The sequence below is a fragment of the Argopecten irradians genome, chromosome 15, assembly GCF_041381155.1.
Source record: "Argopecten irradians isolate NY chromosome 15, Ai_NY, whole genome shotgun sequence".
In the NCBI taxonomy this organism is placed as follows: Eukaryota; Metazoa; Mollusca; class Bivalvia; order Pectinida; family Pectinidae; genus Argopecten; species Argopecten irradians.
Genome location: NC_091148.1, coordinates 8,295,746 through 8,310,710, shown reverse-complemented (window position 1 = coordinate 8,310,710; position 14,965 = coordinate 8,295,746). Strand labels below are relative to the sequence as shown.

The 14,965-nt window shown below is 36.3% G+C and overlaps 1 protein-coding gene across 1 annotated transcript; it reads right to left on the bottom strand.

Moving 5' to 3' along the window:
• Nucleotides 1-630: 630 nt before the first annotated feature.
• LOC138309860 (proteasomal ubiquitin receptor ADRM1-like) lies at nt 631-14,849 on the bottom strand. Its single transcript, XM_069251099.1, has 10 exons — nt 14,619-14,849; nt 10,172-10,288; nt 9,249-9,369; nt 8,887-8,949; nt 8,554-8,650; nt 7,100-7,350; nt 6,743-6,766; nt 6,057-6,217; nt 2,987-3,089; nt 631-1,042 (listed from the first exon to the last, which is right to left on the bottom strand). The coding sequence occupies exons 1-10, from the start codon at nt 14,817-14,819 to the stop codon at nt 972-974; spliced, it is 1,209 nt and encodes a 402-aa protein (XP_069107200.1). The 5' UTR covers nt 14,820-14,849; the 3' UTR covers nt 631-971.
• Nucleotides 14,850-14,965: the final 116 nt, after the last annotated feature.

Genomic DNA, 14,965 nt, shown 5'->3' with positions numbered 1-14,965 from the left:
TTATACTCCACCCCAAAACGAATAACCAATGCTCTTGCACGTCCACAAGCCAACCCAACTACTTATATGAAGTTTCATTTACCATAAAACATTGTTTTTGGAATATCGAGCAGACAAAATCTGATTATAAATACAATGGTTATAGATCTCCAAATGTCAAATGTTAGTTGCCTAGGTTACCACCATACCACATCCTCGATATTCCAGGGGCTACCATCACTGTTCATATATCCACCCCATCCTCGATATTCCAGGGGTTACTATCACTGTTCATATATCCACCCCATCCTCGATATTCCAGAGGTTACTATCACTGCCGTTTTATCAAATGAAGGCTTTGTGTGTGACAACTGATGAAAACCCTTTTGGTTCTTTGATGTACATCAAAAGAATAAAATAACACTAAAACATTTCAGTGATTTGCTTTGAAGTTGAGCATCGCTCTATCAATCATCTTCAAAAGATGTCTTTGCAGGCCGGTAATTGGTCTTTTTTTCCCGCTCCTGAACTGCCTTCAGTTTTACTGTGAAATAGTCTAGGGGTAGATATAATGACAATGAAAGTAACCCCTGGAATGTCGAGGATGCATTTCATGGGTCAGCTCATGAAAATAACAACAAAACACACTCCTTTAATTTTAATGGTTTATTCCTTTGTCCCTTAGTTTGATAACAATGTAAACTCATTTACCCCTGAAATTTTATAATGGACTGATCTAACCTTTAATTTAGAAGAGTCCAAATGTGTCTTCAGGGGTGGATGAGTTGAAGGGCATTATATATATTATTTAGCATATACACCGGCTTTTGTATTTTCTTGGAACTCCAAATTTTATAAAAGAATTTTTCCTTGCCCTCCAGAAAATAACTAGAAATTTAAAACAAGCACATCAATAGTAAACAGGTAAACAGTTTTACAATGCCGAACATTCACTCAAGCGTAGCATTATATATCCCTATAAGCCTAAACAATCAGTCCGTGTCCATCTTCTCGTCCTTTTTACCGTCGCGTTCCTGCATGGCCTTCACAAAAGCTTCTAGGTCTGTAATGAGAGAATTGAATATGTTACATTCATGGTAAAATTAGTGTGGTCTATTCGAATTAAAACACTAATGAAGTTTTAAAAATATTAACAAATCCATGAGACAAAACTGTTCATTACTAAATATTTCCGCCTCTACTTAGTACTAATATTGGAATCAAGAAACAATCAGTACTTGGTTTTGAATGCAGTTTTGTTCGACTCCGATCAAAATATATTTAAGGGGAGATAACTCTTACACTGATTGATGCAAATCAGTGTCACAAAGACATTTGCTTGGGATTTTTTTATCAAATAATTTTCAAATTTCAATTGAATCATTTTAACACAAAAAACACAAGGCACAAGAAGAAGTTCAAAATGTGTTTCAAGATGGCGGCTGTGGCGGCCATCTTGGATTTTGGATCAACCTGAAAAATAACAACACTTTGTCGGGACCATGTCAGGATCATTTCATGCAAGTTTCAGCCAAATCGCACCGGTAGAACTTGAGAAGAAGTTCAAAATGTGTTTTCAAGATGGCGGCTGTGGCGGCCATCTTGGATTTTCGGATCGACCCGAAAAAATAACAACACTTTGTCGGGACCATGTCAGGATCATTTCATGCAAGTTTCAGCCAAATCGCACCGGTAGAACTTGAGAAGAAGTTCAAAATGTTTTTCAAGATGGCGGCTGTGGCGGCCATCTTGGATTTCGGATCGACCCGAAAAATAACAACACTTTGTCGGGACCATGTCAGGATCATTTCATGCAAGTTTCAGCCAAATCGCACTGGTAGAACTTGAGAAGAAGTTCAAAATGTGTTTTCAAGATGGCGGCTGTGGCGGCCATCTTGGATTTTGGATCAACCCGAAAAATAACAACACTTTGTCGGGACCATGTCAGGATCATTTCACTGCAAGTTTCAGCCAAATCGCACCGGTAGAACTTGAGAAGAAGTTCAAAATGTGTTTTCAAGATGGCGGCTGTGGCGGCCATCTTGGATTTCGGATCGACCCGAAAAATAACAACACTTTGTCGGGACCATGTCAGGATCATTTCATGCAAGTTTCAGCCAAATCGCACCGGTAGAACTTGAGAAGAAGTTCAAAATGTGTTTTCAAGATGGCGGCTGTGGCGGCCATCTTGGATTTCGGATCGACCCGAAAAAATAACAACACTTTGTCGGGACCATGTCAGGATCATTTCATGCAAGTTTCAGCCAAATCGCACCGGTAGAACTTGAGAAGAAGTTCAAAATGTGTTTTCAAGATGGCGGCTGTGGCGGCCATCTTGGATTTCGGATCGACCCGAAAAATAACAACACTTTGTCGGGACCATGTCAGGATCATTTCACGCAAGTTTCAGCCAAATCGCACCGTAGAACTTGAGAAGAAGTTCAAAATGTGTTTTTCAAGATGGCGGCTGTGGCGGCCATCTTGGATTTCGGAAAAATATACCAACACTTTCCATGTCGACATTTCATGCCGAAAAAATGGCGGCTGTGGCGGCCAAACAACACTTTGTCGGGACCATGTCAGGATCATTTCAATGCAAGTTTCAGCCAAATCGCACCGGTAGAACTTGAGAAGAAGTTCAAAATGTGTTTTCCAAGATGGCGCTGTGGCGGCCATCTTGGATTTCGGATCGACACCCCGAAAAAATAACAACACATTTGTCGGGACCATGTCAGGATCATTTCAATGCACAAGTTTTCAGCCAAATCGCACTGGTAATGAACTTGAGAAGAAGTTCAAAATGTGAAAATTTCCATGCAAATATCTCACCCATACTGGGACAAAATGTTGTTTCAATTGATGAAGCAAGGTGAAGAAAATGCGTTTGATCTGAAGTACAGGTGGTATAAAGGTCACTAGAATGTGACCCCTTATAGGATGTTGTCCGTTGTTAATCAGATTGCATGGTGGACCACTGGTGCTATATCCCTAGAACTAGAACACTCACCTCCTTGGGCAGCAGCTGTCGCGACGTCGTTTCCTAACTCAAACTGTGACATCAGAGGACCAAGTTGTCCGGATTGGAGAGCAGCACTAAAGGAGGACAGAGCCTGGAACAAAGAGATATATATACAGGTCATAGACTCCCAGACTGATGTAGGGTAATAGTATCTAATATAGGCCTGGAACAAAGACATATATACATTGTATAATCACAGGTCATAGACTCCCAGACTGATGTAGGTATGTAGGGTAATAGTATCTAATATAGGCCTGGAACAAAGTCATATATACATTGTATAATCACAGGTCATAGACTCCCAGACTGATGAAGGGTAATAGTATCTAATATAGGCCTGGAACAAAGACATATATAATACAGGTCATAGACTCCCAGACTGATGTAGGGTATATATCAATATAGGCCCTGGAACAAAGGAACAAAGACATATATATACAGGTCATAAGACTCCCAGACTGATGTAGGTATGTAGGGTAATAGTATCTAATATAGGCCTGGAACAAAGTCATATATAGTAATACATTGTATAATCACAGGTCATAGACTCCCAGACTGATGAAGGGTAATAGTATCTAATATAGGCCTGGAACAAAGACATATATTATATAATCACAGGTCATAGACTCCCAGACTGATGTAGGTATGTAGGGTAATAGTATCTAATATAGGCCTGGAACAAAGTCATATATACATTGTATAATCACAGGTCATAGACTCCCAGACTGATGAAGGGTAATAGTATCTAATATAGGCCTGGAACAAAGACATATATTATATAATTACAGGTCGTAAGACTCCCAGACTGATGTAGGTATGTAGGGTAATAGTATCTAATATAGGCCTGGAACAAAGACATATATTATATAATTACAGGTCGTAAGACTCCCAGACTGATGTAGGTATGAAGGGTAATAGTATCTAATATAGGCCTGGAACAAAGTCATATATACATTGTATAATCACAGGTCATAGACTCCCAGACTGATGCAGGTATGTAGGATAATAGTATCTAATATAGGCCTGGAACAAAGTCATATATACATTGTATAATCACAGGTCATAGACTCCCAGACTGATGAAGGGTAATAGTATCTAATATAGGGAAATAGTATATTATAATCGTAGACTCCCAGACTGATGTAGGTAAGTAATAGTATCATATAGGCCTGGAACAAAGTCATATATACATTGTATAATCACAGGTCATAGACTCCCAGACTGATGTAGGGTATGTAGGGTAATAGTATCTAATATAGGCCTGGAACAAAGTCATATATACATTGTATATAATCACAGGTCATAAGACTCCCCCTGATGTAGGTCATGTAGGTATAGTATCTAATATAGGCCTGGAACAAAGTCATATATACATTGTAAAATCACAGGTCATAGACTCCCAGACTGATGCAGGTATGTAGGATAATAGTATCTAATATAGGCCTGGAACAAAGTCATATATACATTGTATAATCACAGGTCATAAGACTCCCAGACTGATGTAGGTATGTAGGGTAATAGTATCTAATATAGGCCTGGAACAAAGTCATATATAGTACATACATTGTATAATCACAGGTCATAGACTCCCAGACTGATGAAGGGTAATAGTATATATATATAGGCCTGGAACAAAGACATATATATTATATAATTACAGGTCGTAAGACTCCCAGACTGATGTAGGTATGTAGGGTAATAGTATCTAATATAGGCCTGGAACAAAGTCAACCTATATACATTGTACATATAATCACAGGTCATAGACTCCCAGACTGATGAAGGGTAATAGTATCTAATATAGGCCTGGAACAAAGACATATATAATTACAGGTCGTAAGACTCCCAGTCTGATGTAGGTATGTAGGGTTATAAGACTCTTTCATATGTGGATATGAAGGATAGGGATATATAGTAGTATAAAAATGTAGTAAAACCCGAGGCTTGCCGAGGGTTTTGCGACATTTTGTGATCCCTAGGGTAGAATATCCCTATCCTTCATACATCCACATATGAAAGAGTATTTATTCTTTCATACTAGACCTGTTTTATTCCAATTTTACAACTAATATATCCCGCCATTTTGAAATAAATTCGAGAAATCCACGACTGGAAATCAATTTTCCATACATGAAATTTTATGTGATAATTTTCAACACAAATTTCATCGTGTGCATCTTTTATAGGCCTGGAACAAAGTCATATATACATTGTATAATCACAGGTCATAAGACTCCCAGACTGATGTAGGTATGTAGGGTAATAGTATCAAATATAGGCTTGGAACAAAGTCATATATAGGCATTGTATAATCACAGGTCATAGACTCCCATGTACTGAATGTAGGGTAATAGTATCTAATATAGGCCTGGAACAAAGTCATATATACATTGTTATAATCACAGGGTCATAGACTCCCAGACTGATGTAGGGTAATAGTATCTTATATGTTATATACAATCATAAGACTATGATGTAGATATATATCTTACATCGGCCTGGAACAAAGTATATTTATAGAGGATCTTACATGTGGTGAGTGGCATATCAAATTATTTAACACGTTTGATAAATTTAATAATACATAGTCATGAGTGTATGATTCTCTTATCACATAACTTTAATTATAAGAAATATAATGAAATGTATTTCATCTCTATATAAACAGTAAAAATCTGGCTTGGATGTGACAAATCTGTCTACTGAGACAATCATGCAACATCATATAAAGATTACGACGTCAAAACTACATGCGACATCATAATAGTGTTATAACATATATAATCTTCCCTCTTTTTGCGAAGCAAACTTTTAAGTAGCCATGTTCAAGGTCAAACAGTGAACAGTAATGACTATCATTAGGACTTTGACATTGTCAACAATTCAACTTAGAAAGAAATATTTGCCAGATGAGGAAAGTGTCACAGATATGTAGATAAGCTGTATTTATAGTAAATACAGTGCTAAATTAATTCACCCCTCCCAACACATTTGAACTCTTCCAATTCCATGATTGGAACAGTCCATTGCGAATTTTTAGGGGTGATTGAGCTAATACCTGTTGAAACTGTGGTGAAGTGATAGTGTTGCGTAGTTCTGCCTCTGTCTTTGGGAGGGACTCGCCCTCAGGGAGGAATTTGACAAGTCTTTCCTGGACGTCTTTATTGGCCAGAATTGGGATCATCGTCTCTGGATTGAGGGCCTGTACCAGGTCAATATCTGAAATCAGAAATATCAAGGGAGGTAACTCACATTGATCTATTGATTCAGTCAGAGGAATTTTGTATTGAATCTTAACCTACGATTTCATATTTTTTTTAAATTCCCAAACATTGCAAAATGTGTAATGGTAATTTCACAGTCTGATTAAAATAGGGATCATTTTGATAAAGGATCTGACAAAGTCCCATATAGGGGTCATGTTCTTTCTAATTGGCCAATCAATTTGCTGCTTCCAGAATATTGTATGTGAATTTCAGGGTACAAAACACAGTTAGGATGAGCTGTCAGAATTATATTTCAAAGCGAAATGTATATATGTGTATTAGGACAAAATGTTGTTTTCAATTGATTTAACAATGTGTAGAAATTGCATTTGATCTGAAGTACAGGTGGTATAAAGGTCATCTGAACATGCCCCCTTATGGAATGTTGTCATTAAGATCTGTATTTTAATCAGATTAGGTAATTTTATGTCCTCACAGGATGACAATTATCAAAATATTTATTTAACAGATTTCTTACCTTGTTTGGAGTCTGAACCGGGAACTGAAACAAAAAATATACTTCACATTATCGCATATTTCGATATAGTGTATAGCTGGTAACTTTCGCTATTTTCGGCTATTTCCTCAATGTTATGAGACAACATTTTGGTCACAAAATTGTATTTCAGAGAAATGATAATTAAAATGTAAACCGAGTTTGTACTCTTCTAGCTACCCAACATTACGAAATTTTAATTAGTTCAAAATCCAATTTTGTCCGTCAAAATCGGAAAAGAGTTTAGATAAGAAATAAGAGATAAGAATTCCAAACTATTTTCTGATTATTTCAGTACCATTATTCTAATATCTTTCACCATCACCGTAAAATTCTCACCTTTCATACTGGACAATATATTCTGTAAATCACTAAGCTGGATTGCTTGGCGAGCAGCTGAGGCAGATGCTCCAGCTGAGGGTGTGGCAGCTGTCGTTGTCAAGGATGCTCCGCCCCCTGTGCTCTGATTGGCTGGTGCTGTGGTTGTGGGTGTGGCCTGGGAAGGCAGGGCTGCAGCAGTGACAGGTCTGGGAGCCTGGGAAGGAGAATCTGTTCCCCTTGTACCTGGGGACGACTGTACTCTCATTGGACTGAAAACAACAACAAAATCTTTTTGATACATGATATACAAATGGACATGAAAACCAATCTTTATAGAAAAAAACATTTGAAATATTTTCGGCATTATTAATAGTTAATAGTTAAAGGGACAATCGCTCGCTCATTGCTTATTATTTTACAAATACCAAGAAGCTAAAATGTGGCATAAATGTATTGTTTCTTTCATTTCTTATGAAACATATAACACAAAATATTGACAAATTCTACGTCATTGTATTAATTTATAATTGATACCTGTTGTAATAATACAAATCGTTGGATCAATACTGTTAAAGCAGGTACAATATGATACGCTGTACCCATACCGAGCCAAAGTCACGCACGTTTTAAACAAATGAATAAACATAACCGCTGAGGAGGTGATAGAATGATTTTTTATGCAAGACAATTCACTAAAAGGTAAACACACTACTGTCAGAGCGATTTGAGCAGTTCAAGACAAAAGTTGCTTGACTACTCTTACGAGCAAGGGACTTGGGGCTCGGCATACAAGATGTTACTACTAATGACGGACAAGCAAGTTTGAACATTTCACACGCATTTCACCACCATGTTTTCTGTATCACAGCAACACCGACTGATCTAATTTCCATTTAGTATGATAAATGTACAAATTTTAATAGACTGAATTGTCCCTTTAATTACAGTAAACTTAAAACTGTCTGTACAGATATGTGTATAATTACCCTGACAATGCAGGATGGGGGAAACAGAGTGAACATGGGGTAACAATGTGTGGCACTTTTATGATAAAGGACTATTAGCAACACTTACAGTTCTGTATGGCACTTGTATGATAAAGACTATAACATCACTTACAACTCTCTCTCAGAGTGATAAAGACTATTAGAACGCTTGGATTCTGATGTAGTAGCTATATATAGACACAGTACTTGTGACACAAAGACTATACTAACAGTTCAAATGCAGCAGATGTGGTATTTGTATGATAAAGACTATATTTACCGTTCTGATACTATAGATGTGGTACTTGTATGACAAAGACTATAGAAACACTAAATTTTGATGCTTTAGACACAGTACTTTTATGAAAAAGACTATACTTACGGTTCTAATGCTATATAAATGTGGTACTTGTATGACAAAGACTATAGAAACACTAAATTTTGATGCTGTAGACACAGTTCTTTTATGATAAAGTCTTTACTTACGGTTCTGAGGCTGTGGAGGTGGCACTGGTAGGTCTACCTCCCATGAGAGCAGAGAGTCCTCCTCCTCCTCCCATTCCCATGCCTCCTCCCATACCACCTGTATATAAAGGGGGAGACAACTCGTGATGAGAATCAACAGTATTTAGGATTCATCCTGGGCTTGGTTGTTCAAAAGGTGATTATAGCGTAATCACATTATTATTGAAATTTTCTCGTTTGCCGCAAAACCTGATTATATCTTCTCTAAAATAAACATTGTATAGCATTAGAAAAGTGTAACATTTTGTTTTAGCCACTAATTAATTAAGTCTTGATAAAACATTATTTACATACCTAGAAGCTGCATTAACTGTTGTTGGCTCATACCACCAATGATGTTCTGGAGGTCCGAGTCACCTGGAGAGGAGTAAAAATACAGGTTATAATCTAACACAAAGCTCAGAGATCGCAATCACAAAAGACACATCCAAAAAAATATTTCATACCATACAAAATTTTAGTCGAATAATCTGGAGCTCGCACATTAAAAACACAAATTATCCACTTTGTAACACACAGGAAAGTTACCCATGTAAATTGGATGTTGAAATCGTAGACATTCTCGATAGAACTGGTCGTGGATCCAAGCAAATACAAAATAATACAAAGTTATAAATCAGTATTGGTGATGTTGCCTCTTGAGTTATCGTCCTTACCTAGACCTGAGAGTTCGGAAGGCATGCCACCACCAGCTCGGCTTGATCCTGGAGTGGGTGGGTTGTTCAGGTATTCGTTTACTTTCTTACAGTGCTCTTCATCTTTGTCGGACTTTGGTTCCTGTAAATGCAACATAGTCGTTAAAAAAAAAACAACCCAGAAAATAGTGACTTAAAAGATGCTCCATCGCCGACAGAGCATAAATGATATTCATCATTTGAACAATAATTGGTGTTTGATCATGTATATATATGCCTAATTAGCAGAAAAAATAACATAAAATAATTTAGTTCGCCTTTGGTGCATGCGCAATCATTACTTCATTTCATATAGGATATAGTGCCACAGAATTTTTTCGGGATGCAATTAATTATTTTTCATATTTTTAACTTTAAGTAAAATTAGAAGCTCAAACTTTTCAATGGTGGTAATGGTGTAAAGTAAGTAACTTTTGTGACTGAAGAAAAATACTAAATCATCTGCTCCTGTTTTTGATAGTGAAAAAATACCATTTGTCAGCGGTGGAGCATCTTTAAGACATTAATTTTAAGACTGCAATGTCAAATAGTCAGAGTGTCTGACATTCTAGCCTACCACTAAACATCTAACTCAAATACATGTAGAAGTTTCCATTTGCAGTCAATATTCATCATAATATTACCATAACTCTTTCACCTCTGAAGACACATTTAGACTCTCCTAAATCAAGAACGAGAACAGTCCATTATGAAATTTCTGGGATGAATGAGTGATCTATCATTACGCAAATAAGAATTGTAAAATTTCATATATTGAATAGAACTAGAACAGTTCATTATGAAATTTCAGGGATGAATGAGTGAATCATTACGTAAATAAGAATAGTAAAATGCCATGTATTGAATTATACAGTGAATTGCTGCTATGGTATTCAGAAACTTACCTGCATCCAGAAGAAGAACTTTCGTGTTGAGGACTTAAACTTGAGGACGTAAACACGTCCAGTTGTACACTGTGTGACATGTTTAAACTCAACATCATCTGGGAAAATAATCAGGTCCTGTTGGGAAAAAATACAATTAACTTCATGAAAAAAAGGTCATTTATAAATAAAGTCTTCATTATTTACCGGGTAAATACATATTTGTTAGAACTATATTCTATTAAGGAATATATTAAAGGGACAATTCAGTCTAAGAGAACATTAAAATTTGTACACATATCGGAAAAAACCCAGTTCTAGTGGAAATTAGATCAGCCGGTTTTACTGTGATATGCCAGAAAAGCCTATGGTGGAGAAATATGTATGAAACGTTCAAACTCGCTCGCTGTCCACCATTACACGTTGTGGTCGAACATCTTGTATGCCGAACCCTGTCCCTTGCACGTAGAGCAATGAAACTTTTGTCTAGAACTGCTCACATCGCTCTGACAGTAGTGTGTTTACCTTACTAGGTGAATTGTCTTGCCTAAAAAATCATTTTATCATGTGCATGCACCTCCTCAGTGGTTATGTAGTTCATTTGTTTGACGTGCGTGACTTTGTCATTGGTTTTGGTACAGCATATATATTGTACCTACTTAATCGTATTGATCATGATCAATGATTTGTAATTACAACGGTATCAATTAAAATACTTAACAATGTCATGGAATTTGTCAATGTTTTACTTTATATGTTTCATAAGAAATGTAGAATATAATACATTTGTGCCATATTATTTTGCTTCTTGGTTATGTAAAAGAATTAACCTGAGTGAATTGTCCCTTTAAATTATAAAGAATAAATGCATGCATGTTCAGTGTCTAAATATCTATTTTGGACTTAGAGAAAGTAACAAGAGGCCCATGGGCCTTAACGGTCACCTGTGTTCAGATACAGAATGAAACAAAGACATGCATATAAACACTATATATTTGCCCATCAGGCCCTTGAAGTCAGTCAGTGATTTTATAAATTTGACTTTTTAATCTATGAAGATTATTTGGTTCCATCAAATCTGTGAATTCAGAAGAAAGATTTTTGAAATGTTATCCATTTTGACCCCTTTTGGCCCCACCCCTCTGGCCCCTGGGGGTCGGCCAGGACCAATATGGATATGAATAAAAGTTCCTAAATGTGTTTTTCATATATAAACTATAGTAAATTTGACCCCCTCCCCAGGGGAAAATCTGAGATCCCAGGGCCATGAAATTCACAAATTTTTAAAGGGCCTTAAGACCTTCCAATCTATCAAGTGTATCTGGTTCCATTAAATCTGTGAATTCAAAAAGAAGATTTTTGAAATTACCATTTTGACCCCTTCTGGCTCCGCCCCTCTGGCCCCTGGGGTCGGCCATGACCAATATGGATATGATGTTAAAATGCTATTTCAGACTAATAATTCTAACCCAGTTTGACTAATTTCCTATGAAAAATAGGCAAATAATGTTCATAAATGTGTTTTTCTTATATAAACTAAAGTAAACTTGACCCCCCTTCCCAAAGGGAAACATGAGACCCCCGGGTCATATTATTCACATTTTTTGTAAAAGGACTTTAAGACCTTTCCATCTATGCAGAGTATTTGATTCTACCAGTTCAAGATTTTTTGAAGTTTTAGCCTATTTGATCCGTTTTGGCCCCGCCCCTAAGGCCCCTGGGGATCAGTCATGGAAAATTTGGTAATAAGATTCAATGACCATCACATAGGGATATTTCTGACAACAATTGACTAATTTCCTATTATAATGACTAAATAATGCTCAAAAATGTGTTTTCCCTATATAAACTACAGTAAACTTAACCCCCTCCCCAGGGGGAAACCAGAGACCCAAGGGTCATAAAATTCACAATTTTCATAAAACATCTTAAGACCTGTCCATCTATGACGAGTATTTGATTCTACCATTTCCAGTATTTAAGAAGAAGATTTTTTAAAGTTTTAGCCTTTTTGCCTCTTTTGGCCCCGCCCCTCTGCCCCGAGGGGGTTGACCAGGACCAATATAGATATGAAATTAAAATGTTATCTCCGGCTTATAATTCTAAACAAGTTTGACTCATTTCCTATGAAAATTGAGCAAAAATTGCTCATAAATGTGTTTTCCCTATATAAACTATAGTAAACTTGACTCCCTCCCCAGGGGGAAACGCGACACCCCAGGGTCATATAATTCACAATTTTCATCTAAACACCTTAAGAGCTGTCCATCTATGAAGAGTATTTGATTCTACCATTTCCAGTATTTAAGAAGATTTTTAAAGTTTTAGCCTATTTGCCCCTTTTGGCCCCGCCCCTCTGCCCCGAGGGGGTTGACCAGGACCAATATAGATATGATTATTAAAATGTTATCTCAGGCTAATAATTCTAAACAAGTTTGATTCATTTCCTATGAAAATTGAGCAAAAAATGCTCATAAATGTGTTTTCCCTATATAAACTATAGTAAACTTAACCCCCTCCCCAGGGGGAAACGTGAGACCCCAGGGTCATATAATTCACAAATTTTGAAAAGGACCTCAAGACTGCCAATAACCAATTCCATAATTTCATAATAAGCCTAGTCCACTAATAATTCTGACAATCTCAACTCACTAATACAACTCAAATACAGGTAGAAGTTAACCATTTGCCCAGAGTCAACCGCCAGTTTTATCCATAATTTACCATAATATTTTCTCACCTCTGAAGACGCATTTAGACTCTGCCTAAATCAAGAAACGAGAACAGTCCAAATATGGAAATTTCATAGGATGAATGAGAGAATCATTTCACAAATGAGAATTGTAAATATTTTATATATTGAAATATTACTAGAACAGTCCATTATGAAATTTACTGGGCATAACTGAGTGAGTCATATGCAAACTAAAATGTCTATGTATTGAATACTACAGTGAATTGCTGCTATGGTATTCAGAAACTTACCTGGCATTCCAGAAGAAGAAAAGAATTCGTGTTGAGGGAGAAGATTTAAACTCGTAATTTGTACACTGTGTGGACATTTTAAACTCAACATACTTCTGGGAAAATAATCAGGTTTGTTAGAACGATGTATATTCTATTAAGGAATATATTTGTTTAAACTTATTCTATTAAGGAATAATAAATTATAAAGAATAAATGCATGTATGGTTGGTGTCTTAATATATTTTGGACTTGGAGAAAGTTAAAGAGGCAAAAGTAGCAATCCTTTAATTTGTCAAGGCCACTTCTTTCTTTCTGACCCCAAAAATACAGCTTATAAGTTATAATGTATGTTTTAAGACCATGTATACCATTAACTTTTACCCTGCAACATTCACCATTTTTTCTTTGAATTAATTTGTTTTTTTGATGATTGACTGATAAAAAGTTTTTGGAGTCTATACAGGCACTTATTTCATATGGTCAGTCGTACTTCTGATGATCCTGTAAAATAACAATAATTAGCTATATAGGGTCTTGGCTTTGTTTTTGTTGTTGTTTTGCACATTAATATTTATTTCTACAAACATTTCTCATCATCTAAACTCAAAACATTTTTTGAGTAGGTCGTTCTGCTTACTGGAAACAGTTATACAAATATTTGTTTGGTATAGATCAAGCCTAAATGTTTGATTTTGTATATTATATATACCTCGATCATTACAAATTTTCATGAGTTTGATACCTTTATCTATACAAGTATACCTCTACAGTGTGTGTACTCACATGTGACATTCCAGTTTGCATAATTCTGTATTTGTCGTAATTAGCCACCCTTTAAACCTTTGAGATGCATTATTATAATATTATGTAGTGGATCACATGTTAAAGACATGCAATTTCATGTTATATGTGATACATTGCTAACGTTAGAGGCATCACATGTTATAAAACAGGATTATTTTCATGGGATGGAGGTATTTATACAACTTGAACTCTTCTCAAGAAAAGGGTAGGGGCGCTCATAGGGGAAGGGCGCTAATTACGGTGAATACAGTATTTTGAAAAAATAATACTTTCAGAAATTTCAAAAATGAGCCCAATTTAAGAAACATGTTGGATAACATCAATAATATTGGGTCCAAATTGACTAATGACAATTTTAATCTTGGAATTCTATCTCGAGACTGCATTAACAATGAAGAATCCATACACACATTTTTGTTGGGGTGGGGGGGGGATGGTATACTTACTCGCCCCACAAATAACTCCACACAACACATAACGAATATTGTGTGCCGACTTGTCTTTATCGACTTCGATTCAAGTATTTTATCACATTATTATGTAAAAAGTCAGCACCGACAGTTATTGCATCAGGTATACATTTATTGTAAATGCTATGAACAACAATATGACGCTGGTAAAAATGACCTGCATTCACATATATGTATATTTTCGTCAAAAATTGGCATGTGAGTCAGCTATTTTGACATTTTCTTACATCTTCGACAGTGCCGGTGGTTCGGTCTTTCCAACAAAAATGCATCAAGGAATCCTCAGATTGAAAAACGTAAACCTGACCCTTCCTCTTGTCTGGATGAACCATCTTGCCCTTCATGAACATTTTTCCAGCCCGAAATTCCACCAAATTTTTGCTGGAAGACCGGGCTGCCGAAGTACCGAAAAGTGCACCGCTCGCCATGTTGATTTTTAACAGTCCGGAAGTAGAATGGACGATTCTATATTCCAGGATAAGATACAATCTGAGCGATTCGTTCAAAAATTAAATACATCTCTTTAGAGTTGTATTCTGTTTATCCTATATTTCTCATAATACTTTTCTCGCAA

Excerpts from the sequence above, each read along its gene's own strand:
- LOC138309860 (XM_069251099.1), bottom strand. The coding sequence starts at position 14,819 with ATGGCGAGCGGTGCACTTTTCGGTACTTCGGCAGCCCGGTCTTCCAGC. Across the intron at positions 9,370-10,171 it reads AGTTCTTCTTCTGGATGCAG|GAACCAAAGTCCGACAAAGA; the intron begins GTAAGTTTCTGA and ends TTGCATTTACAG. Across the intron at positions 7,351-8,553 it reads ACCTCCACAGCCTCAGAACC|TCCAATGAGAGTACAGTCGT; the intron begins GTAAGTAAAGAC and ends TGTTGTTTTCAG.